Source organism: Plectropomus leopardus, chromosome 19, assembly GCF_008729295.1.
Source record: "Plectropomus leopardus isolate mb chromosome 19, YSFRI_Pleo_2.0, whole genome shotgun sequence".
Taxonomy (NCBI): Eukaryota; Metazoa; Chordata; class Actinopteri; order Perciformes; family Serranidae; genus Plectropomus; species Plectropomus leopardus.
The window spans coordinates 21,302,525-21,329,255 of record NC_056481.1 but is presented as its reverse complement, the minus strand read 5'-3'; the positions used below and the strand labels follow the sequence as shown (position 1 = coordinate 21,329,255).

At 38.5% G+C, this 26,731-nt stretch overlaps 2 protein-coding genes across 2 annotated transcripts in view; one reads left to right on the top strand and one right to left on the bottom strand.

The window, feature by feature from the left end:
- Positions 1-19,808, top strand: part of mapk8b (mitogen-activated protein kinase 8b) — a 39,722-nt gene extending 19,914 nt beyond the window's left edge. The window contains 7 exon segments of the mRNA XM_042507940.1: positions 4,909-4,980; positions 6,890-7,072; positions 8,328-8,452; positions 10,435-10,498; positions 12,545-12,622; positions 14,689-14,763; positions 14,766-19,808. Coding sequence (XP_042363874.1) covers positions 4,909-4,980; positions 6,890-7,072; positions 8,328-8,452; positions 10,435-10,498; positions 12,545-12,622; positions 14,689-14,763; positions 14,766-15,064 — 896 coding nt within the window. The 3' untranslated portion in view covers positions 15,065-19,808.
- Positions 19,809-23,963: 4,155 nt separating this feature from the next.
- The window catches only part of si:dkey-191m6.4 (rho GTPase-activating protein 22), a 40,055-nt gene continuing 37,287 nt past the window's right edge, over positions 23,964-26,731 (bottom strand). Inside the window, exons 9-10 of the mRNA XM_042508288.1 lie at positions 24,993-26,028; positions 23,964-24,371 (exon numbers count right to left, since the gene is read on the bottom strand). Coding sequence (XP_042364222.1) covers positions 24,149-24,371; positions 24,993-26,028 — 1,259 coding nt within the window. The 3' untranslated portion in view covers positions 23,964-24,148. The remainder of the gene's footprint in view (positions 24,372-24,992; positions 26,029-26,731) is intronic.

Below are 26,731 nucleotides of genomic sequence, written 5' to 3'. Positions count from 1 at the left end.
TACACAATACAAATCAGTGATGACATCATGCCACTCCAGTGTGTGATTTTGGACAGCATGCTGGCTCTGCGGAAGCAAAAAAGGCATGACAGGCGTTACGTTTAAACACCACAGCGTCAGCCTCTAGTCATATAGAAGATACACGTCTACAGCGCGTTATTAACTATAGCAGTGACACAACATGTCAACAATCATGTACCATCTCTTGGGGTGCCTGGTGGCTCAGTGGATAGAGCGGCACCTCATATACAGAGGCTGAACCCTCGCTGCAGCGTCCACGGGTTCAGTTCCGGCCTCGACCCTTTGCTGCATGTCGCCCCCTCTCTCCTTCCCCCTTTCACGTTAAAACTGTCCTGTCCATTAAAGGCAAGAAAAGCCCAAAAAAAATAATAATAGTTTACCATCTCTGTTATACAGCGGCTGATCTCGTCCTCGGCTCGTACGGTCAGGAGCTCTTGGACCTCATTGTTTATCCAGTTTGTGTTTTTGGCCGCTATTCTTCTTCTTTGAGTTAGCTGCTAACTGCTGCTAGCTGCTCTTTAAATCTGCTGCAATGAGTAGCAAACATCGTCAAAACATCACACCCGACCTGCTGGCTGTCCTGTTTTACAGACACAGTTTCGGCACGGTTACTACGTCCTATGGTGGCTTAAAGGCGAGACAACTCTGTACACTGACTCTGTGATGGTACCTTTTATACGGAAGTGCTAGGCGGCATTACAGCGTGATATTCGCGCTTTCATGATGTGGCCTGAACACAATAACAAACCAACTGCATCAAAATAAATGTTAAGAAAAATGTTTTATTTCCCATCAGTGGTAAAAACAAGTATATTCAGAAGATGTTAATTTAATGCAGCTCTTTGTCTCAATTCTGGACCAATTCAAAAACTGTTGTTCTAATTAATCTCTCAGACACAAAAACATGAAAAAATTGGGTCCAGGTTGAAAAATACCAGAGTTTCTCTTTAATACTAATACTCTCGACCAAAAACACTGACCCTAATTTTTCCTGCTGACTTGTTGAATTTTTTTTTTTGCTTATTCTCTTCTCCCTCCTTCTATGCTGCACATATGTAGTGGATATTTGGGCTGTGGGCTGCATTATGGCAGAAATGGTTCGCCACAAAATCCTTTTTCCAGGAAGGGATTGTATCCTTGAGCTGCTTGCAGCAGTGTCTGGCATTTCTTCTGAAGCATAACACAGCACACAAAACATCTTTCTCGTCTCTTCAAACCATTTCTTTTCATCAAACAGATCGCACGAAGGCGATAACCCGAGAGCAGCTATAGACATTCTATTTCTCGGATTTGCCTGACACCTCGACTTGCAACCACCCACCTGCTGTTCCTACAGATGCACTCACTCACCTCTGCAGAAGCACTGTTGCTTCAAGCACCACGACAGTCACACGAAAAACCTGAAATAGAATTTAATAGTTTGCTCTTCCAACACCGAAACCTTAACTGCATGAAGCACCTCCATATATCCTCAAAGTGCCTCACATGTCTTTGTTAATGCAGCAGTCTAATACAAAATAAATTGGAGTTTGTTAAAGAAAGACTTTGGATTTGCAATTGCACACGTGTGTGTGTGTGTGTATGACAACATAGCGCAACAATGATCATTTCTAGCTTTATCGGTCAGAATGTTTCAGTTTAAGTCTTCCAAACATGGATGGAACCACTTTTCTTGTGCTGCATTCACACACCTTTACAGGTATTTAAACCTTTGAATCCTGAGCAAACTGTGATTTATTTTGAAAACTTGGAAGGGGAGGGCAATGAGTAACTTGACAAGAAATGTCCCATAAATGGCAAGAGATAAGTGGATTTTTTTGTGGAAAGGATTTATGTAAATGAAATATTTAATCTTATATTACCATTAATGCTTGTGACTGTGGAAGCCCATTTTTTGCCAGAGAGGTGAAACTGAAAATATCGTGTATGTCATTACTATGAGAAAGCCTGCTGAAATAACTACCCAGTATCTCAAAATCATGAGAACTTTTTATAAATCAGAAAATTTGTCAAAATAATGAGGCTGTTTTCAAATTAATGACATAGTATCTGAAAATAATGACATACTTGTTCATAATCATGAGAACCTTCCTCAAAATAATGAGATACCATTTTTAAAGTAATGAGAGATTTCCTGAAAGTAAAGTAAATAATGAGAAAATAAAAATAATGAGAAACTTTTTCAGAATAATGACATGGTATCTCAATAAAAAGAAACCTCTTCAAATTAATGAGAAATCTTACAGAATCACAAAGTAATGAGTAACTATCTCAAAATAATGACAGTAGAATATTATTTAAAAAAAAAAAAATCAGGGAAAAATGTCCAGAGAACTGTATTTCACTATGTTTTTTATCATCAAAATTATTTATATTAGGCTTTATTTTTATAGCACTTACAGCAATTAAAAGTGCTTTACAGAGCATTAAAATATAAAAAACATAATAAATGATACAAATTTACAATAAAAGGAGAAAAGAGGTAAGATATAAAAGGTAAAATCAATTATTAAATGATTTTTTTTTAAAAATCACTTAAATAAAATATACAGTGCCTTGCGAAAGTATTCGGCCCCCTTGAACCTTGCAACCTTTCGCCACATTTCAGGCTTCAAACATAAAGATATCAAAATTTAAATTTTTTGTCAAGAAACAACAACAAGTGGGACACAATCGTGAAGTGGAATGAAATTTATTGAGTAATTTAAACTTTTTTAACAAATAAAAAACTGAAAAGTGGGGCGTGCAATATTATTTGGCCCCCTTGCGTTAATACTTTGTAGCGCCACCTTTTGCTCCAATTACAGCTGCAAGTCGCTTGGGTATGTTTCTATCAGTTTTGCACATCGAGAGACTGAAATTCTTGCCCATTCTTCCTTGCAAAACAGCTCGAGCTCAGTGAGGTTGGATGGAGAGCGTTTGTGAACAGCAGTCTTCAGCTCTTTCCCACAGATTCTCGATTGGATTCAGGTCTGGACTTTGACTTGGCCATTCTAACACCTGGATACGTTTATTTGTGAACCATTCCATTGTAGATTTGGCTTTATGTTTTGGATCATTGTCCTGTTGGAAGATAAATCTCCGTCCCAGTCTCAGGTCTTGTGCAGACTCCAACAGGGTTTTCTTCCAGAATGGTCCTGTATTTGGCTCCATCCATCTTCCCGTCAATTTTAACCATCTTCCCTGTCCCTGCTGAAGAAAAGCAGGCCCAAACCATGATGCTGCCACCACCATGTTTGACAGTGGGGATGGTGTGTTCAGGGTGATGAGCTGTATTGCTTTTACGCCAAACATATCGTTTTGCATTGTGGCCAAAAAGTTCGATTTTGGTTTCATCTGACCAGAGCACCTTCTTCCACATGTTTGGTGTGTCTCCCAGGTGGCTTGTGGCAAACTTTAAACGAGACTTTTTATGGATATCTTTGAGAAATGGCTTTCTTCTTGCCACTCTTCCATAAAGGCCAGATTTGTGCAGTGTACGACTGATTGTTGTCCTATGGACAGACTCTCCTACCTCAGCTGTAGATCTCTGCAGTTCATCCAGAGTGATCATGGGCCTCTTGGCTGCATCTCTGATCAGTTTTCTCCTTGTTTGAGATGAAAGTTTGGAGGGACGGCCGGGTCTTGGTAGATTTGCAGTGGTCTGATACTCCTTCCATTTCAATATGATTGCTTGCACAGTGCTCCTTGAGATGTTTAAAGCTTGGAAATCTTTTTGTATCCAAATCCGGCTTTAAACTCCTCCACAACAGTATCTCGGACCTGCCTGGTGTGTTCCTTGGTCTTCATGATGCTCTCTGCGCTTTAAACAGAACCCTGAGACTATCACAGAGCAGGTGCATTTATACGGAGACTTGATATACACACAGGTGGATTCTATTTATCATCATCAGTCATTTAGGACAACATTGGATCATTCAGAGATCCTCACTGAACTTCTGGAGTGAGTTTGCTGCATTGAAAGTAAAGGGGCCGAATAATATTGCACGCCCCACTTTTCAGTTTTTTATTTGTTAAAAAAGTTTAAATTATCCAATAAATTTCGTTCCACTTCACGATTGTGTCCCACTTGTTGTTGATTCTTGACAAAAAATTAAAATTTTATTTCTTTATGTTTGAAGCCTGAAATGTGGTGAAAGGTTGAAAGGTTCAAGGGGGCCGAATACTTTCGCAAGGCACTGTATATTAGATATATATAGATAAATATATATTAATATAATAATAATATAAATAATATTAAGTATTTTACAGAATTATTGCAATTTTTAAGCCTTTTTTTCAGTCATTTCCACATTTTTTCTTAAACTACCCCTCTTTGCGCTAATTTTCAGGCACTTTTCTGCTGTTTCTTACTAATGTATTGCTAATTTGTGGGTCATTTCTTCAGTTGTCTTCTCCCCGTGTTTTTTTAAATAAATGAAGCCAATTTGCTCAGGTTTAAAAAAGTAAACATGAACTGCAGTGAGGAACTGAGGATGTTAAAATGCATTTCTGCAAAAGAAAAAACATTTTCAGAGGACCTTGACAGTCAGTGTCTCACTTTAAAAGCTCGTGATTCACGGTACAGTGAACCTGAAGCAGAAACGATCTTAAACATGAATTCTTTGATTAGTGCAGAAATTTGCTGTACATTCAGTAAAAGCTTTCCAAAACAAGAATGATAATGATTGAGCTTTGTGGGACGCTGACCAGGTTTGAGAGTGCACCCAACTGCATGCAGTTCATTTTGTCTTGTATCACACACATCACCGGCACCTCATCATTGTTTTTGTTTTTTATTATTTTCCCTTCTGTTCTTTTGATTTTTTTTTCTGTTGTCAGGGTTGTTTTTCTGTTTTGTTTTCCAGTCCTGCATGCTAATTTGGTGGTTGTCATTTCATTTTTCAGTTGATGTCTGGTCTGTTGGCTGCATCATGGCTGAAATGGTCCGGGGTAGTGTGTTGTTTCCAGGCACCGATCGTATCCTTAAGTTGAGCCTCCATCCAAACCCCGAGATGCCGTCTCGCCTCTCATCCTTTTGTCTGACATCTTGTTCATATCTTTTCACACAATGGTGGAAAAGCTGCCGAGCTACGGCGCCTTTTAATGAATCAGTCTTTATGTTTATTTCACTGACAAATAAAGAGCAATAAACCTTTTTTAACGGCAGACAGTTCGAGTCATAGCAGGTGAAGCACAGGTGTTATCAGTAACGCCAGTGAAGAAGCACAATGCTGGGGTTTGCTCATCACACCTGTGGTTTCCCTCCTATAACATGTCAAAATATTTTTTATTTTTTATGCCTCTGCGCTGGTAGCCAGAGGCGTAATGATTTTGGTTTGTCCGTTCGTTGTCCGTCCATCCATCCGATTGTCATGAACGTGCTATCTCAAGAGACATAAACGTCCAATCGGACTCAGTGATGAAATGATAATTCATTCTCATAAATACAATTCATCAAGAATGCCTTTATGAAGTTTCCTCAAAATTGGCACAAATGCCCTTTTGGATTTAACAATAAACAGATTAAAAGTTAGTGGTCGATGGTTAAAGGTCAAAAGGTCACTGCGATCTTGCACCTGTCTCATTCTTATAAATGTGATATTTCAAGAATCTCTTCAGGAAATTTCCTCAAAATTGACAAAAAAATGTCCGCTTGGACTCAAGGTTAAACAGATTAAAATTTGGCGGTCAAAAGTCAATGTAACTGTGTTTGCCTTACGCACATTTGCGATATGTGAAGAAAACGTTGACAAAAATGTTTGTGTCTGCATGGACTCAAATGAGGAGAATCGTGATATCTCAAGAACACTTTTAGGGAGTTTTTTTTTTTTTAATTTGGCAAAAACGTTCATTTGGACTTAATGAACTTGGTGGTTAAAGGTCAAGGTCACTGTGACCTGACAAAACATGGTTTGGGCCATCACTCAAGAAGCACTAATTATGGCAAAATTCACAAAAATGTCTGCTAGGATAAAATGATGAAGTGATGATATTTTATATCCAAAAGGTCATCTTCAATGTAACATCATAATGTTCTACAAAAACAATAACAGAAGCTTTTTCATGATCTTGTTCTGCAGGTGCATTTTTAATTAACGATAGAGTTAGTGCTGATCTCAGTGACAAACACGACATTTCCGGTGACAAAGTTACAGACGTAGTAATGTTTGGTTAGCATTAGCAGAAACTTAATACAGTGGTCTAAAGATATTAAACATCATTGACTTCTTTTTTTCTTGGAAAATGTAATCGGTGTAATCGGGTCTCCAAAATCAGTTATGGACAATCATCAGAGTTCTTGAACCAAGCTTTTCCCCCTTGTTGCTCATTCAGTGTTAAAGATGAGCAAAGATGTGAACAAGGCATGTCTGTATGTGTCCCTCAGGTAGATCTGTACACGTTACATCTGTGTTTTTGTCCTCATGAACAAAAGGAACATTTCCAGCATCTGGATCACTTGAGGTGAGCATCATCCGTCTCATCTAACTCAGTCCTTCCTGGCTGGTTTCCAGCGGTATTTACTGGATTTAAATATTTTCCTCATAAGTAAAACTGCCAAGAACCCTTGCACCAAACCTTTTGAATATTTATTTTTGTGTTAAGACATTTCCCAGAGTTTATCCAATAACACTCTCACTTTTTTAGCAGTTTTCTACATCCCTTGTCCAGTGGCAGTGTTTGCATTTCATTTTCCAGCACAGCTGCAGTTATACAAGTATTTCAGGAACATATCCAGGCCAGAACAACACATTTTGAGTAGTAGTAGCTGCAGATGGCTCTCCTTTATTATTCATCAGTGACTCGAAATGAAGCGCCCTGCCTCTGGAGCGGCCGCTCCTTTTGTCCAAACCCAGCCGAGTGCTTTTCTTAATACTGCAACCTTAAGATATCGACCAGTGGAATAAGGTGATTGAGCAACTAGGGACGCCGTCTCAGGAGTTCCTGATGAAGCTCAACCAGTCGGTGAGGACCTACGTGGAGAACAGGCCACGGTATGCGGGCTACAGCTTTGAGAAGCTCTTCCCCGACGTCCTGTTCCCGGCTGACTCTGAACACAACAAGCTGAAAGGTAAAGATTTGTTTGTTTCTCTCAGCTTTCAGCTTGAATGTGTCGTATATTGTTGACCTGTAAACTCCCATTTAAGACGCTCTTCCATCCCTGACAAAAATACAAATACGTGTCTATGTGGGCCTCAGAGGGTCAATGCCCACAAAATCATCTTGTAAAGGATTATTGACGCATGTGAAAATCAGTGTGAGGTTTTAAATCTCGTGCCTGCTAAGAGTTAAAACCTTTTGGTTTACTGGTGCAGTCCAGCCTGAAGGGGAACAATTTGTAAAATGTAAATTGCTGTTTTATCACAAGCCAGAAGGTGCAGGGAATAATGAGGCAATCAGCGTTCTTGAGAGTTTTATGCCACAATGTGCTCCACTTTAACTGCTTGAAATTTGAACAAAAGACTTTTTAAAGTTGTTGTTTTTTTTTTTTTGCTAATGTGGAATTTATTGTGGTGACTTTTTAAATGGCTGTTTTTGTCACCGAAAGATTAATTTAACTGTTCCATGGTGGCCGTGCAAAGCTCAAAGATGATGTTTTCCTCCATATAAGATCACTTTTGACTGTTTGCATCCAAATAAACATCTGCTGACGGCAAAACCCGAGTGACAAATCAATTTTTAGCAGCTGCCTGAGATTAAGCACTTATTACAGAAGCTGACACTTCAGGACCGAGTTGTTTACTGTGAAGAGGAATTTACCTCAAGCGTGTCTTCATGTGTAAATGGAGAGAAGTTGACAGGAACTCTCGCAGCGAGTGGAGAAAAAAAAAATCCTTTTTCTGTCCTCATTAATTTACGGAGGCAGGAATATGTGACAGCAGTGTATTCCCCTGAAGTTCTCCTGTTAAGCTGCATGTGTTGGATGTTCACATATAGCTCTTTGATAGCGCACGCCGACGAGGCTTTCAGTTAGAACATATTATAATCAATGTGGATGTCCTACAAACCCAAATACAGAGACAACAACAGAGACACATCGTAAATAGTAACGGTTTTTACTGAAATTCATCAAAAAAATTCTATGTTTTGGGATTTTTCATCCACCATGAAGGCTTTTTACATAATACAGGTTGATTAATTAATATAAAAGTGATAATTTCAATGGTCATGTTCTACATTGTGTTCAGCTTTAACATCCTTCTTCTGTCAAGTATTCATCACATTAGAAAGACAGTCTCATATGGAAGGTATTTTCAGGAGGATACTGGTCAGTTAAAAGGTTAATATTTACTATTTTCTCATATTCTGCCACAATTTCTTGTCAGCGAGCCAAGCCCGAGACCTACTATCCAAGATGCTGGTAATAGACGCGTCGAAGCGGATCTCTGTGGACGAGGCTCTGCAGCACCCCTATATCAATGTGTGGTACGACCCGACTGAAGTGGAGGCGGTAAGAATTCACTAATGGGTAATACATGGTTTTCTTTTTTATTGAACATCTGAATATTCGGTTTCAAGTGAGTTTTTGATTAAATTGTGAAATCATGACTAAATAAACAACACTACAGGGTTACCATAGTTACAGAAAACCAGGGAAAGTCATGGAATTAGTAAAAAAAGTTGTCAAAAACTTTGGAAAAGTCATAGAATTTTGTTGTGTGTAATGAAATTGTTATGGTAATCTTCTGTGGATAACCTTCCACGTAGTGTAACATAACAGGGAATTAAGTTTTTTGAGCTCTGATATGCGTCAATTTGATGTTTTGTTGAGCATCACGTACATTTCTGCATTGTCTCCTCCCGTTCCCATTTATTTCTATTCTACTCGATTCTATTTCAGAATCGAGTTTGAATCTGATATGTTTGGGGAAAAAACGTCTGGCAAGTGGAGCCAGAAAAAAAGACGAGTACGAAATTTTTTTTTAAAAATTGTCGGTAAAAAAGTGTGAGAACCCTGACACTAAAGTTTGATTAAAAAATCATCCTTATTTATTATATAAAGAATTTAGAACTACGTGCACACAAGTACATCACATACAAAGGAAAAGCTTTTAAATGATTTGTTAATATATAAAAACTCCATCTTAGGACTACAAACTGTAAAACTCAATTTGTCTTCTCATTGAGGGGCAAACTCAGAAGCAATGTTCTGCATCTGCTGATTGCACCATCAATTGCACATCACTTGCAAACGCTCTCTACTTGCCTCAAGGTCTAATCGACAAAAGATATTACACTAATGACGCACAAAAATGCCCATTAAGTTTTACTGAGTGCACTTATTCATGTTGCAGCGTATAAATGTTGCCAAAAATTCATCAGACAGAACAATGGCAGAGAGAAAAAGGAATTTTCAGACCGCAATGTTCAGGTCCAGATCGACTAGGTGCAGACTTATTCTTCAAAAAACAACAGGCAAGGAATGTAAACGTGACGGAGAGAAATCGTATTTGGTATTTAACCCTTTGAAACCTGGATTGACATCTCTTTTCTTGTGCTGCCATCTTTCACAAATATTTAAACCTTTGAACCCCCAAGCAAATTAGGGGGGGGCAGTGAGCAACTTTGTAAGAAATGTTCCACACATTGCAAGAAATTTTTAGATGTAGAGAATGATTTTTCAAAAAAGCAAGGGATTTTTTTTTCAGAGAATTATATTCAAAGTCACCATAATTACTTATTAATTTTTTTTTTAAAAATTACCATCATTTTAAGCCATTTCTTTTGATGTTTTGGGGTCATTTTCAGATAATTTTCCTTAATTCCAAGTAGTATTAAAAAGTCTTGCCTAAAGCTGCAGGGACCCTGTTATATGTGCGGGTTCAACAGCGGTGCAATCATTTTGTGAATTGGCCCATGTAAATGTTTGTGCTCTGCATGCAGAATGTGTCGTCAGTACGTGTTTGCTGACAATCAGCCACGCTTTCCTCGGAAACAAATGACTCAGACAGTGCAAATTGATTTGGCCCTGTGATCAGGAGGATTGGGAGATGAGGCGGATTGTTGCTTTCTTCCCTCGCGCCTCCTGTCTGCCCTGAAAGAAATGACTCGTCAGGACTGACAGTGCAGCCTTGAAAAGTGCAGATTTGTACACAGATGTTTTTTTTCCCCCCCTGGCCCTGCGTAAATGCAATCAGATCTCTTTGACTCCGGGGAGGATGGATAACTCGATCCTACAGCTGGCTACGAAGTTGTTTATCCCAGCTCTGTGTGTGCTGTAAATCTACTGTAGGTGATACACTGTCTATTAATAACACAACCCCACTTAAAAAAAAAGCTGAACTATCCCTGTAAAGCATCGGGTAAATGTGCTTAATTGAGCAAAAAGACAAAATACTGTGCTCCGTTTGAGGCTGAATATCATTCATTTGAGTGTGATGTGTGTGAAGTTGTTGCTCTGTAAACAGAAAACGTGTGTTTATCTTTTTCCAGCCGCCACCTGCGATCACAGACAAGCAGCTGGATGAGAGAGAGCACACAGTGGAGGAGTGGAAAGGTAGGAAAGATCCTGTGTTTCTCCTCTCCTCCCTCCCTTCCTCTCTTCTCCTCTCTGATAAGCTGTCATAAGTACTTATGTGCTTTTTTGCAGTGTTGCATAAGGTCGATCCATGTTTCGTGCTTTGCAGCCTGTGGGACATTTAATCTTCTTTCTCCAAACGCATATGCATGTTTTCCTCTGCAAAGTCTGAATTCATAAACACCCTCATGTCATGCACAGACCTAGTTTTGCACATGTTGCATTCATGTCCTGGTTTCCTGTTTTCATCAGAGTTGCAACTAACAATTTTCATTGTTGATTAAGATGTTATTTACTCAGTTAATCAGCTTTTTCTATGTCAGAAAATGGTGAAAAAATGTCATTCGGTGTTTCTCAAAGCCCAAGATGACATCCACAAATGCTATTTTGTCCACAATCCAGTTAAATATATATTACAGATGTTCAGTCATAAAGAAGTCAAGAAACCAGAAAATATTCCCATTTAAGTACATCAAACCCATTTATCAAATGTTGAATTAGTTGGAGAATAATTAAATAGTTACACTCAAATTTTACTCCCCTTAAATGTGTATTGGATTAAAGATGATCTGCATCCACATCTTTGTTGTTGAGTAAAATCCACATTTACACTAGAAAGTCTGTGGTGTTTTCATACAAATGTAGATAGTTTAGCTGTGATGAAGGAGATGTCTCTGTCCCTTTAAGAGAGTATCCTGCAGTTTTTTTTTTTGCTACGTTGCAGATAGATTTTGTTTAGAGATTAAATCTTTTGTTCAGTTTGAATGAATGATTTGCTGTTATTGGCTTTTTGCTTGCATTGCTTTTCGTTTCGCTTGTATTAGTGTGGTGAGCGTGTCAAATGCTCTGCACCACTGTCCATCTCTCCTTCAAGCAGGGCGGTGACACACCATGTGTCACAAATAACGGCAAAAGCCTAAATGAAATGTGTGCTCATAATTTTGGTGAATAACATAAACTGTGTCTTACTGCGTTTTGCTGTTGTTCATGGCTTGTGGTGATTTGCTGCTGTGGTATTTTTGTTGCGGAGTCGAGGAGATATGGAGAGTTGGGAAATTGATGACAGCTGATCTTTTTGCATTGCTGTGCAACTAAAAGCGACTGTGTGACAGTTGACGTAAAAGTATCGAATCTGGCTCTTTTAAACACAAAAAAATGCCTTCTTTTATTTTTTAAATTCCTTATTTTAAACGTGCTTATCATGAGACTTATTGCGATCATTAAAAGAGTTTTGTAGCACATACAGCGGCGCATCATCGGCATAAGAGAAATTTATGTTTTGCGTACAAATAGGGTTGCAGTGGAATACTGATTTTAAGGTGTACTGTGATTTGAACATTCACCTATCTGCATTGTTGAAAAAAATGTAGCTGGATGGAGATTCTCACTTTAATGATAGCCATTTTGAAAAAGGAGACTTTTTGCACATATGTCTAATCTAAAAAATGGTCTCAAGTTTTAATTAAAGTAATAAAATGTTTTTTCAACCACAAAAATGCCTTTCTGTTTAATTATATTTCTGGGTCATCGTGACTGATGGTAATACCAAGATACTGTGAAATGGCAACATTTTCTGACATGGTTATCGTGGCCTTGAAAAATTGTATTCTGTTGCAAACTTTGTAAAAATAATGTTTTCAAATGCAACATATCAGTTGAAAATGACAGTGGACCTGAAATGGACCCCTGGGGAACACCACAGGAAGGTGAGGTGACTGAAACACCCTCCTTAGTGCTGACAGAGTAATAATGACAGCAAGAGATTCACACCTGGAGCGTGACTTGTTGGTGTTTCCTTATTCCAGACACACTGCATCTGTCTCTCCTTAAAAATAGATAGAATAAATTTGGCCATTTAATTCATGTATTTCACAAGATGTGATAAAAGGTTTTGGTATAACTCCACATTACGCAATTATGGGCTATGATTAATGATTAAATGAGTATGAGCACTTCAGAATTTTACCTCCAAAATCCGAAAACCTTCTGCTCTCAAATCTAAACAATTTGCCTTTTTTGTTGCAGAATTGATATACAAAGAAGTGTTGGACTGGGAAGAAAGGACAAAGAATGGTGTCATCAGGGGACAGCCGGCGTCCATAGGTTAGTGGAGTTTCTTGTTTGTGTAACAGAGATTACATGTTGAAATGAGCTGGCTGATTTTGAAAATGCCTAACTGACCCAGACTGTGCCATTTAGATCGCCTGTGCCTATAAACTGTGTCCAAAGTGTTAAAGAATAAACAGTGCATTGGCAGAGTTCTGCTAAGCTTCTGGTAATACGATTTCTGTGGAGGAAAAGGTGTTTTCCACTCTTTCATCTTTGTACTTACTTAATATCTGTATTTCATTTACTGGAATCTGTATGTGGACAGGAGTGATGAAATTTGCAGTTAGGCACTGGTTACATGTTCTGTTGTGACCCTGCTGAGGTGCGGCATAAATCTACAACTGACACAGGATTATTAAGCAGAGTAAGAACAGTGGCAAGGTAAAATAGTGACTACTTATCCAGCATGTAAAAATCAGCAGAACATGTTGCTATGTTGATCCATGTGTTTGCCAAATTAGTCCTACCAGCATCTGACTGTTTTCATTTGTTTGTTATGTAAAAACAGAAGACAAGCTATTACCAAATTTATTATATTTTGAATAGAACTTGCAATTTGAGCAAAAATGTAATGTGTCGTGCTGTTCGGGGCCTTTCCATACTTTGTTTTTTCTCCTGCATTTTTGTAATTTTCTTTAGACAAGTGGGTTTGATTGGAAACCCCTAAATAAGCTTGTACAGTTTTTATTGTTTCATACTTGAATTTTACTGGCGTATATGGTATATATGATAGTATTCTGTCTGGCAGCAACTTAACTACGTTCCAGAAGCTTTGTAGGCATTGGTCCCATTAGTCCAGGGTTTCCACGGTTTCTTAAAAAGTCTTAAAAGGCATTGAATTCATTAATATAAAAATAAGGCCTTAATTGCTTGTAAATTGACTTAAATAATTTTTCAAAAGTCTTAAAAACCTCAGACATGGGAAATAAGACTTTACTCCTTACTACTCCTCTTACTTTTTTCCCCCCTTTTTTTGCATTGTAAATTCTCAAAATGACTGGCAACATCTTTTTTTTGTTAAATAATCTAATAAATTCCTTTTCTAAAACTCGTCATGATTGAAATTCAATTCGTGGAATTTCACATGCAGATTGAGAAGCACAAAATCACCCAGAAAAACGTCCAGAAATGCCAGATGTTTCCCACTTCTATTGGTAAACTAAATAGATACTTTTGGAATAATATAATATGCTTATTGTCTTCCATGTGTTCCACTGTAAAAAGGATTGTTTTGGGGTGTTTTTTTGACATTTAACATAAATCATTTAACGTTTTCTTTTCAAAAGTCAAGTTTTTTGCTACAGTAAGTATTTGGACAAAAGGAAATTGTCCATTGCCTTAACCCTTTAACACCTGGACATCTTGTGCTGCGTTCAGAAGCCTTTTACAAGCATTAAAACCTCTGAAACCTGGAAAAAAGTATTGATTTCTTTAAAAAAGAAAAAAAAAAGAAAAAAATCTGGGAAAAAAGGCAATGAGCAACTTTGCCAATGAGAAATTAGCAAAAGATGACAAGAAAATGACCTGAAAATGTGTTTATTTTAAAGAAGAGAATAACTTCTTGGAAGTGTATTTAAAAAAATTAGGGGGGATTTTTTCAAAAATATAATATTTACATGTTTAAAATCATGTCACAGAAATATTCATACACGTTTGTATATTAGCACTTATATTATACACTTATATTATATTATTCCTTTTTATTTTATTCTTGCTTTTTTCTTTTCTTTCTTTTTTTGCTAATTTTAAGGTGATTTCCTTTTTTTTATATTTCATGTCAAGTGGCTCAATGCCTTCTCCCAGTGTTTTAAAAAATTAAAAACTTTTGCTCAGGTTTTGAAGGGTCAAACGCAATTCCAAATGGCATTAAAAAAGTCTTAAATCTACCTTGCCTTAAGCTGCAGTAGCTCTGCACTAGTTACATAGACACAAACACATTGAAAAATTGGGGTCCAGGTTGACGTTTCCCTTAAAGTACAACCATGTAAAGGTGTTTCAGCTGCTCATGCTGCGTGTTCAGTATCTGACCACCAGTCCTTCATCTGTGTCCTACAGCACAGGTGCAACAGTGAGCAGCAGCTCCCAGCAGCAGCACCAGCACCACACCTCCACGTCCTCCTCCACCTCTGTCAACGATGCTCCTCCCTATCTACCGACCGAACCCTGACCGACACCGACAGCAGCCTGGAGACGGCCAGCACCGCCGCCACCATTGCTGCTGCTACAGCTACGGCTACAGTCACTGGCTCCTCAGGCTGCTGCTATAGCCGCTGGCCCCCCGGGCTGCTGCAGATGACTATCATCTCCACCTCCTCTTGGTCCTGGGCTGGGCCTCGCCCCCTGGTCACATCCAAGACCACTCTCCTGACACTGGCTCTTGGCTCCGCCGCCTGCACCCCCCTCCCCCCACACCCTCCCTGTGCTTGTCTTCAGTAGTGTAGCGATTAGCCAGCTAGCTGTTTGAGAAATATTTTGATTTCTGAAAGGACAGATCTTTTTTTTTTTCTTTTTTTTTTATTACAGTTATAGTCTTTTTTAAATTAGGATACCTTTTTTTGTTTGAGTCCTAGCTGTAATTTATTGTGGCATTTCTTAATTTTTTTCAGAAACCTAAGATGATGATAAGAGAATTTTTATGATTTCACTATGTTCCGGTTTGTATTAACCGACAGTGAGAATTTAAAGAAATATCTGTAAAATGTTTTAATGTGATCTATTTTTCTGTTGAAAGTCATTTTGTTTTCACTTGTAAGCTACTGCTTTTACAACTTGCCATATAAATGTAGATTGAGTTTGTACAGATTTTATGGTAGATGTAGTTTTATCTTCGATACAAGTTTGCAGTGAGCCATTGAAACATAATTGAATTGACAGACGTATGGTCTTAGTACTCCCCTTATGTTTTATCTCGACATAATATGGATATTGTTTAAAGTTCATATCCATTGATTTTAGATCATTCAGATATACTCGTTAAATTTTTTTATTTTCTTGTGAGTCACTACTACTTCCTGCATTGTAAAAAAAAAAAAAAAAAAATCAATGAAAGCTTTATAATTTACTTCATCAAAATGATTTTCACACAACATATTGATTTTACCTTCTGCATTTAAGCTATGGGATTGATGACGGCACAGTTAGGTTCCACAAATAACTTTGTGATGACTGTCTTCTGTATTTTTAAGTGCTTTAAAGTACCTCTTCTTGTCTGCAACAGGCTGTTATGGAACTGGATTGGTGGTGTTGCTTTGGAGGACTGGATGCATGGAGCTCTTCTTCACTGGCTTGCTTTGACAGTGAGGTATTGCAAACAGTTCAGAATGTTTTTTGCGGGAGGTTTATTGAGATGTAGATGAATTGTGCAAGGTCGTTAAATCGGTGACAGTGTAAGTAGAATGTGCTTCAGTCAAGTAGGGAATTGTGATATTGAGAATGCTTGTGAACGTGTCGATATTGGGTGTTTTTGGAGGGACAGTGATGGAACAGTGTGAAAGCTTCCTCCTACCAGATCCTGTTATTAGAGTTGAGTGTTTTGGGTTTTTTTTTTTAATGTTGGCCAAACATGTTGCGTACCAGACTTGCCTGCAATTGTAAAACAAAAGAACCTGAAACTTAGCAGCACAAACAACCAGAGTCAAAAGAAATTATCTTACGGTATGCAATAATAGTGCCCTTTTTTTAATTTAGCATTGAAAGGAAAAGTGCCTGTTGTTTGTCATTCATTCCTGAGTACATGGGTATTCATCAGGTTTTTATGGCGTCTGGTTAACAACAGTAGTTTCCATATCAAACCAATAATGTCTGATGGGGTTGTAGTTCTCACAAATGTATTGTATATTTTTCTACTTGTTTTTGATTTCTATTTTTTTTTTCAACCCTCGAGCGGGAGACTGTTGTGTCTTGCAGGGTGAGAAGGTGATGATGTATACGTTGAGATGCTTAAGCACGTGTTTGAGTCATTTCAGGAGAAAAGGCAGTTTTATCAAGGTCTTTCATCAAAGTAAAAAGAAGTGTTTCTTTGCAGTGACAGCAACCGAAAAATAGGTTAATACGAGTTTTTTGGCTTTTCTTTGAGTACTAATTTAATGTGATGATTGTAAGAGAGAAGAGAGAAAATTCAGCTACTGGATCAAACGAAATGAGTGAGTCATTATTGTCAGTATTTTGCAATGGTTCTGTTGGAATTGCGGATTGATGCTTTTGTTGCAAACACATCTGAGTGGCAGAGCCAAACAACCACAGTTTTTCTGGCTGATTCATTTTTTAAATTTTAAGTAACACTTGTGGTACTAACTGAAAAAAACCCATCCATAGTTACTAAAGTTTAAACAAGCCATATTAGCTGAAAGCTATTGAGGCAATTTGTGTAATGGTTGGAGTCCATGCTATTTTCAATTTTTGCTCAACCTATGGCAGTTTCATGCAGTGATTCCGCCTGGTTGACTTGCTTCATAACTAGACTTCTATCTGCAGAAGAGTTGCGATGTATTGAACTGTCATAGATCATGAGCAGGTGTTGTGGATGTTGGCATAAAAACCCTGTGCTAGGATTGTCTAAACGTCTTACTCAACACCATGTCTAGAACCTTGCCTGGTCTTTGACGAGGATGTTTGCTCAAAGCAAAGTTGCAAGAAAGGTTGTCCTTAGACTGTAGCATAACATGCTGTGTGCTCTGTTCTGTGCTCGACTCAAGCAGCTAATTATCGTCTGTCAAATATGTAAGGCTAAACCTAGACGTTAATTAACAACATGCACTGTCTCCTTTATTAACTTTGGGACTTGCACCAGCTATTCGTAAATGTATTACTAAGTGTGTGTGTCCCTAAGTTTTTAGTTAGTTTCAAACTAATAATTTAGTAAATGGGTTTGCACCATAAAAATTAAGGAATGTCTTATCCAATAAAAATCTTAGCAATTGATTGAGTTGCTAGAAATCATCTGGTTTAGTCATTTAGTGTAACATTAGCATTACATTGTGTAATAATGTATTTTTTGTTAATTTGGCAGTATTTGCTTTAAATTTCACAAAATTCCTCAGTTTATGCAGTTATTAAACAGCTTTTTTTTTATATCAAGTATATGGTCAGAGTGTCAGCCATATAACATTACCTCTTACTCTTCAGTCTAAATGGTTAATGGTCAAGCATTAGCTTTGTCACTTAGCTACGCAACAGCTTACATTGGATAAATTATCGAGCAAGCCTTAGCTGTGTCACTCTACACTCTACACAGTAGTTAACATTTAAAAAATTAGCAAGCAAACATTAGCTTTGGCTCTGAGTTACACAATATTTAATAAATTAGCAAACAAGTTATAGCCTGGTCACTGACTGTACATAATAGTTAACATTTAATAGATTAGCAAGCAAACATTAGCTTTGGCTCTGAGTTACACAATATTTAATAAATTAGCAAACAAGTGATAGCCTGGTCACTGACTGTACATAATAGTTAACATTTAATAGATTAGCAAGCAAACATTAGCTTTGGGTCTGAGCTACATAACATTTAATAAACAAGCAAACAAGCGTTAGCCTCATCACTGACTTTACACAATAGTTAACATTTAATAGATTAGCAACCAAAAATGTTAACTTTGGCACTGAGCTGTTCAATTTTTATTATTTAGTATATCAGCAAACAAGCTATAGCTTTGTCTCTGACTCTACACAATAGTTAACATTTAATAATTTAGCAAATAAACGTTAGCCTTGTCACTGAGCTACTAAACATTTACCGTTTAATAAATTAGCAAGCCAGTGTTAACTTTGTTGCAGAGTTACACAACAATTAACATTAAAATATACAAGCCAGCAAACATATACTTTATGTAAGAACTAGTTTATGTGGTGCAACCCATTTTAATTTTTTGATGCATGAAACTACAATTTGTAAACACCTACACTATGAGCTTGCAAAAGAAACTTACGAACAGCTGGTGTCGCTGGCTTCTGCTCTCTTTTCCGTCACCAGAATTTCATTGGAAAGTTGGCTAGTAAAATGCTTTGGCAGCAACTACAAAGCAATCTGCAGTCAGGTGTAGATTCCAGCAACAACAAAAAATTAAATAGTCCGGTGATAAATGTGCAGTAGTGTTTTGACAAACAAGGAGTAAAAATTTGGGCTTAAAAAGTGACACATCTGTGAGAAGGCAGCAATAGCAGGGAGAAATCCAGTGGTATGTATCCATCTGCCATATAAGCCCATTTGTCACATTAGCTATAATAATCAATCCGAAAATACACGTTGTTGTCTAAAGTGCTCTTAATTTTCTTAGCCCAACATTAGGGGCTTTAATTGGAGTATTTTGTTTTTTTTTCTTCTTCTTAGGTTGTTGTTGCTTTTTTATAATTACCGCATCTCTCCAAACAATGTCATTCTAATTTAAGTCGGCTTTGATGAACTACCTCACGCTGAATTTCTGCCAGTTCTTGCATATACTTAGTCGCCTGCAGAATTAGCTGTCGAAGACGTGTGAATAACAGATTCCATTATTTATTTATTTGAAAGTGTACTATTTGTCGGTTTCAACAGACTTCTAGTTTTGTACATTATGTATACTTCACCTAGAAGTAAGAGAATTGTTATATGTATTTTTGTTCTTTTTTTTCGGTTTGTTTTTTTTGGGGTTTTTAAACTAAATGTGCAATACCTTCAGCAAACTGTGCTAGTAGTGTGTGATGGGCCTAGCCTTTGTTAGCTGTCTCCTGAAGGTAAAGAAAATGTTTGGTACTGTCAATCCATGTTTTCCTTTTTTATGAATAAGATCAATTTTTATTTCTGTGACTTGTTTATAGTCATAATGTTACGTAATCAGTCTTACCCACCAAACAGATCTATCGGCCAGGGTTTGATGCAGAGACGGGAAGTTCTTCTTGTCACAACTCAGCCGATAGGTGTTGACTTGGAATGTGGTAAGGACAATAATGTTAATAAACACAAAAAAAGATGAGTAAATACCTACAAGAAATCATTATATGTATGGTGCTGGTTTGTAATGTTTGCTAGTGAATCCAGCCATGCAAGTAGTTTTAAGAATTCCTGGATCTGCGCGTCCCAAAAACCGCAACCAACAAAGAAGTGCACTACTAGAATACATGCACTGGGATCTGATGATGCCACCTCTTAAAAAAAAAACAATAAAAAAACATGTACTGCAAATAAAGAAATACACTTTGATTTATGGTTGTATGTCCTCTTCTTTCCATGATGTAAAATGTTTTTTACCTGGCAATGTAATCCAATACAGTTAAGGAACATTTCGGGTTGTACGTCAGTTTGTCCCCTTTTTTGTGAATGTGATATCTCAAAAACGCCTTGAGAGAATTTCTTCAAATTTGGCATTAACGGCAACTTGGAGTCAATAATGAACTCATTAGATTTTGGTGGTCAAGGTCAATGTGACCTTGCATCAATCTCATACTTGTGGACGTGATATCTCTGGAACACCTTTACAATTTATTTCTTTTTTATTTAAATTTTGCACAAACATCCATTGTGAAATAAGAATGAATTGATATGAATTTGGCGGTCAAAGGTTGAGGTCAATGCGACCCTGTTTGTTTCATTCTTGTGATCGTGATATCTCAAAAACATCATGCAGGATTTTTTAAAATTCGGCATAAACGTTGACTTGCACTTGAACTGACTAGATTTTGGTGGTCAAAGGTCAACCTTGCATTTGTCTAGTTCTTGTGTACGCAATATCTCAAGAATGGGAATTTCTAGTAACTATTTGGATTCAGCAATAAACTGATAAGATTTTGGTTGTCAAAGGTCAAGGTCACTTTGACCTCGTCTGTCTGAGTCACTTGAATGTGATTTCTCAAGAACACCTTGAGGGAGTTTCCTCAAATTTGGAACAAATGCTCACTTGAAGTCAAACTGATTTGATTTTGAAGGTCAAGGTTAATGTGACCTTGCAACCATCTTACTCATTTACGTGATATCTCGAGAACACCTTGATGAAGTTTGACACAAATGTCCATAACTCAATGATGACCGATTAAAATTTAGTGGTCAAAGGTCATTGTGACCTCACATAACATGGTTTTGGCCATAACTCAACAATACATACTCTAATTATGACAAAATTTCACACAAATGTCTACAAATGTCTACTACAATAATTATGTGATGACATTTTATATCCAGTTATATCCACCTCGTTTTTTCTTTGCCTTTATTCTCATACATGTCCATTCATTACAATAGTGGAAATCCATAATAAATAAGCACCATAGATAATCAGCAGAGCAGTAAGAAACATTTAGCCTTAGACATACATTAAGGGAAATAAATATCCCAGTCGGAATCCAAGAACCCGCAATAGATTGAGACCATCATATTGTGAAATGGAAAACAGTTACCTTGTAAACCTGTGCAATTAGAGGGCAATGTAATAATGTTGACTTTGTTTCTTTATAAAATATTTTAAAAGAAAAAGACAGTCACATTGTCTAAACAAAAGCACATTTTCACTTGTAATTATACTGTTTGTCGGGCCCTTTAAGAGCTAAACCATGTTTGGACATTCCTCTGATTGATGATAAGATGGTTAAAAAAGACATTTGCAACAATGTAACCACATGCAATTCAACGCAGCTCTTCATTTCAGGGACATGTTATTGAAGCGAAGCTGTTGATGCATCCCATAATACATCACATGTCCAGGGTCACCAAGTCAAAGTAAGACAACTGGAGTTAGGGATGTGGGTTGAAGAACTGTGGATGAACTAAACACCATCATTGATTATAATTTTTCCTCCTCTGGTAATAGTTTACTTTTTTTTACAGGGCTGGTTTCATCAACAACACTTTACATTCACTACAAGGATACATTCTTAATTAAAAACTTCCATTCAATTCACAATTCACTTTCACAAGAATTGGCACCTTCTAGGGAGATCAAGTTATTCAGCAGTTTGTTGCCATATTAAAAAACAAAAAAACAATGCAGCCACTGTGTGTACTATGGGCGAATATATGCACTACATCTCTGGACAAGCAAGCAACACTACTTTTTTCCTATTTAAAACAACTTCCCTGAAGGCACAACCAGGAAATTCCATTGTTTCTTTGAGGGCAGTGTTCAGCTTCATGTGCCAAAATCAACATGGCTTCCAGGCAGGCCATTCTGATCTTTAGTGAGCGAACAGCTGAGGCGGTCCAGCTTTGGTATGTACTGTAAATGGCCTTCACCTACTGAGCCAAATGTCTGGTATCCGAGGCAGCATGCGCTACGTTGAAAATGCTTGAATAATTTTTATTGTCCCTGTTGTATTATCTGTACATTAAAGGTTTGTTGACATCTGTGAGGATCGGAGTGAACCGAAGACTGAGGCGTAGCCATCAAATGGACATGGAGACCATGCAGATGGTGACAAGGTTTCGAGGCACTGGAAGGGCCTGAGGAAGAAGAAGGTACAAAGGCAGCTGTTGCAGAGGTTCCACCTATTACTGATTCAGTCTATCACCACAAGGACTCCTTCAAAGCCAGCTTTTGTTTTAAAATTTCTACTGTCCACATAAAAATGTCTGCAGCACAGAGAGAGGAGGATAAATGCAATTGGGGAATTCTGCTAAAGCTACCACTGTACAGTTTAACAGCCAGTTCACTCAGATTACTAAAAACATGTTTTCTCAATTAGTGGTGTATAGCTATACAAATTATTCTCTGTGTATTTGCACATGTTTTGAGATAGGCTTTGAGATAGGGTGTAAGGTTTCAGCCAGGCTCCTCATAAAATGGAGGTTATTTGAATTTTGTCGATCACAGCATTAAATTTTTTTTTTTTAAAAAATCAGAAACAGCATCAAAAAAGAAATCAGCAACAAAACTTTAAAGAAAAAGTAAACCTTTGAATCTAAATATTTCACAGAACTCTCTTGTAATTTCAAAGCCTGTCCAAATACAAAGCAATTAGCATAGCTAGCTACAATTACAGACATGGGAAAATATGTTTTTTGATAATTTGGCTGAACTGACCCTAAAGTTAAAGAAATAGGTGACATTTTTGGATGCATATATTTATTCCAGTTCTTGCTGAGAGTTAGTTTGATACCACTCTCATATCTGCAAGCAGCCAGCTAGCCTAGTTTAACACAAAGATAAGAAAAAAATAGAAAACATTCAGTAAGAGTGATCGCTGACCAGCCTCACACGTGATTAAAACTTGTATATATACTTTCCGAAATGAAATGATGTAAAATTTTAATTAATTGTAGAGCTGCCTGCGGTGTATTTTTTGCCCCACTGTTGTGCTCCCTATTTGTTTGTCACAAGATTACTGCTGCAGGAGTGTGAGCTCCAAACTGAGGAACAGTAGGTAAGAGTCTGCCAGCACACACACAGGCCTAAGTGTTAGCATCACACGACTAGGCTATCGTTACCTAACGATTATTAATGAGACAGAGTCCAGCGGCCTCGGTGTTGGTGTGTGTATGTTGGGACTCTTAAACAGCTTGGTGTCAGATATAAGTTGCCTCTGCTGTGTTAGCTCATGCTCACCAAGTGGAAACTAGAGGACAGTAGCTCGGAGATTGTCCATTAATGCTGAATGTAACCTATGTAATGGCAGCGACAAAAAGTTTTTGATTTTTTCTCATTTCAACTTTAAATTTATGGTTAACGGGCTATTTGAAGCCTGTTACATAAATTAATTTTAAATCACACTTGTCTTCCATTGTTGGCCAGTTTACATTCCTATTATTAATTTGAGAACACAAATATGGTAGATGCTTAAAATGGCCAAATAGTGCGATTTGTTCACTGCAATATACTGAGAAGTAACTGGGAAAAATTGGCTGCAAGGTTGAGCAGCTTTCCTGGGGGCCTGCTGTTATTCTGTCTCTATAATAAGCTAAGCAGCTGCTGGCTGTAGTTTCATATTAACCCTTCAAACATGAGAGTGGAATCAAACATGTCATCTAGCTTTCAGAAAGAAGGAAAAGTGTATTTCCCAAAATGTAGCACTATTCCTTAAAGATAAATATCAGTCAGCTGTCTGCATTAACATTAACATCTCTTATGAGCTATACAGTTTCAACATGAGATCCATTCATGTCATGTTCTGGAAAGTAGTGGTTGAAGAAGTCAGTGCTCTCCAGTATAGAGAATGTCAGAGAAATTATGTTTCACCAGTCACATTCAGGCACCTGAACTGTTTAAATACTGCCTTCATAAGACCAACCCTGGAGTGGTATAACAACAGCGCTGTCTTGTTATCTTCACGTTCATTTCAAGCATGCGTTAGAAACTCAAAACACTCAGTGCTTAATGGAGACGATTCTGACAAGGACCAAACAGTCACTTCCAATATCATATTTCCTCTGCCATCTCCATATGTCAGTTCCCTTTGAGTTTATCCTGAATGTACACAACTATGGCCGGTTCCTTTATTTTCTTGTCTTGTTCTGGAGGAACGCCCTGAAGCACTGCGGAGGACGTGAGCCCTTGGAAAGACACTTGACCCCCGAAATACAGACCCTGACAGTTTTGGCCAGAGACAGATGCCGTGTCAAATGTCACTAGTCCTCGCTCCCAGGGCCAGATCTCCCAGCGTGGAAAAGAAATCCTCCATCTCCTTCTCTAGGAGCCGATTGCGATTCTCTGCGTCCTCCCGCGCCCGCTCCGAGTTGCGCAGTTTGATCTCCAGCATGCGTTGCTTCTTCCTCTCCTGCTCCATCTCTTGTTCCAAACGCTCCATCTGCGCACACAGAGCAGCACTGGACTCCTCAAGTCTGAGGGACAGAGAGAAAGCAGATGTCATTGTCATTCACCTTTACTGTTTGGCCACTCCATGACATGTTTTGGTGGTATTAGGGCAAAACTTAAAGCTGCACTAGGCAAGTTTTTCATATTGAAATGCAACCATCCTTAAGGATAATTTACCCACAAAATGATAATTTGTAAATCAATCACTCATCCTGTTTTACCTTGAATTTGTGAAGAGAACTTTTTTTTAATGCTTCAACAAAAATGAGGGATTTTTATTCAAATTTGTGACAAATGTTCAGATTTTGGTAGTCAAAGTCACTATTGCATCCGTCTCATTCTTGTGAACACGATATCTCAAGAACCTTGAAGGAAATGCTAGTTGCACCATGGGAAATGTAGGATTAGGTGTTCTGGGAGTTTTATGGGAGGAGACAAGCATGTAATGGGATTAAGTGAGAAAATTCTCATGCCTGTGTTTCTATATATTCCTGTTACAGAGCTCTGTAACAGATAATGCTTAGTGACACATCAACATTTAACCAAATAACAAAAAGAGCCAACTGCTTGCTTTTTCAGAGCATAATGGTTTTTAGTTCTATAACAATATATGACAAAGTAAAGGAACCCCTAAAACCCAGACTTACTTTTGGATCCTGGCCTCGTATGCAGTCTTCTGTTTCCTCAACTCGTCCTTTAATCCTTCCACCAGACTGCTCAGTGTCAGATTTGTCCCGTCCCCGTCCTCCGACATGATAATAGATGGCACCCCTGCTGCTGTGGCAATATTCCCATTCTCGCTGCAGGCTGCGCTGCTACTGCACAGCTCCATGGCCTCACAACTGTCCTGCTCTGAGCTCGGGTCTGTTGTCATCCCACCATCCCTTCCTCTGTCAGGCTCCCTCTGGCTCTCCATCCACTCCCCTTTCTCCCCACTGTCACCCCCTACTCCGCAGTTCTGATTTGGCGAGGGCTCACTTCCCGAGTCGGGAACGGAGATTTCGCAGGACGAAGTGGACCAAGGTGTGCTGGACACACTCGGGACGCTCCCCATGCTGGAGGAAGAGGTGACATTGTCGTATGTGGACAGTCTCTGTGAGGAGCCCGTGGAGTCACGATCACGGGCGGATCGCTCACCTGACGATGTACGCCGATGTCCCCTCAAGGAGGACAAACCATTCATGAGCCAGTTACCTCCACCTCCACTTCCTCCTCCACCACCACCAGATGATACACTAGTCGTATCAGCTGCAGAGCTGCTGCTGCTGCTTTGCTTGCCCTGCGGCTGGGAGCGAGGTGCCGAGGAGCTTTTGAAAGAGTATTTCCATGAAGGTATGGATTTGGCTTGTTTGCTCGGGCTGACCACCGTCTCTCCCTTCCCCGATGGAGACCCAAGTTTTGGTCCTGGGTTCAGGTTAGGGGTCTGGGTTGGAGTGACAGCTGCACACAGTTTGGCATCCAGAGATGAAGCACTGCTGTGCAGGTCTTGGTCGGGGTTGGACACGGGGCAGGTTTGAAGGTCTTCCTCTGAGATCCAGGCGCCCAGGCTGCGATGCTGGAGCTGATGCCCCTGGACAGGGAGCTCTGTCTGGGGTACGGTGGGTCCCTCCTGGTCCCTCCCTGAGTACAAACGGTTGTGTTCTCTAATGAGGATTGTCATCAGGTGCTGGACCAGAGAGGTGCCTGTAGTCAGAAAGACAGGATATCAGTTTTTGTCCTCTACATCACGCAAGCGGAGTACAGATATTTGCTAAGAGTATAAGATTTAATATGATGTTAACATACAATTGTGGTGTTGATTTTTATGCCTCCATGCTGGCGATAGCTGAGGCCAGAGGTATTGTTTTCTGGCTGTCTGCCCAACTGTCCCATTCTTGTAAATAGAATATCTCAAGAACACTTTGGGGAGATTTTCTTTTAAATTTGGCACAAACGTCCATATGCACTCAAACATGAACTGATTGCATTTTAATGGTCAAGGTCAAGGTCACTGTGACCTTGTGCCCGCATCATTCTCATGAATGTAATATCTCCAGATCACGTTGAGGGCATTTCTTTAAATTTCGCACAAATGTCCACTTAGACACAAGGGACTGTTTTGAATTTTGTTGGTCAAAACAAAAAAAGTCAAAAGTCAGGATCACTGAAACCTAGAATGAGAATCCTCTCATTCACATTAATATAATATCTCAACACTTTGGTTATTTTTTCAAATTTGGCACAAACATGCACTTGGAATCAAAGATGAACTACTTAGATGCTGGTGGTCAAAGGTAAAGGTCTCTGTGACCTTGTGTCCGTCTCATTCTAGTGAGGGTTATATCTCAAGAACACCTAAAGAGATTTTTTCCAAATTTGGCACAAACGTGCACTTTGCTCACATGAA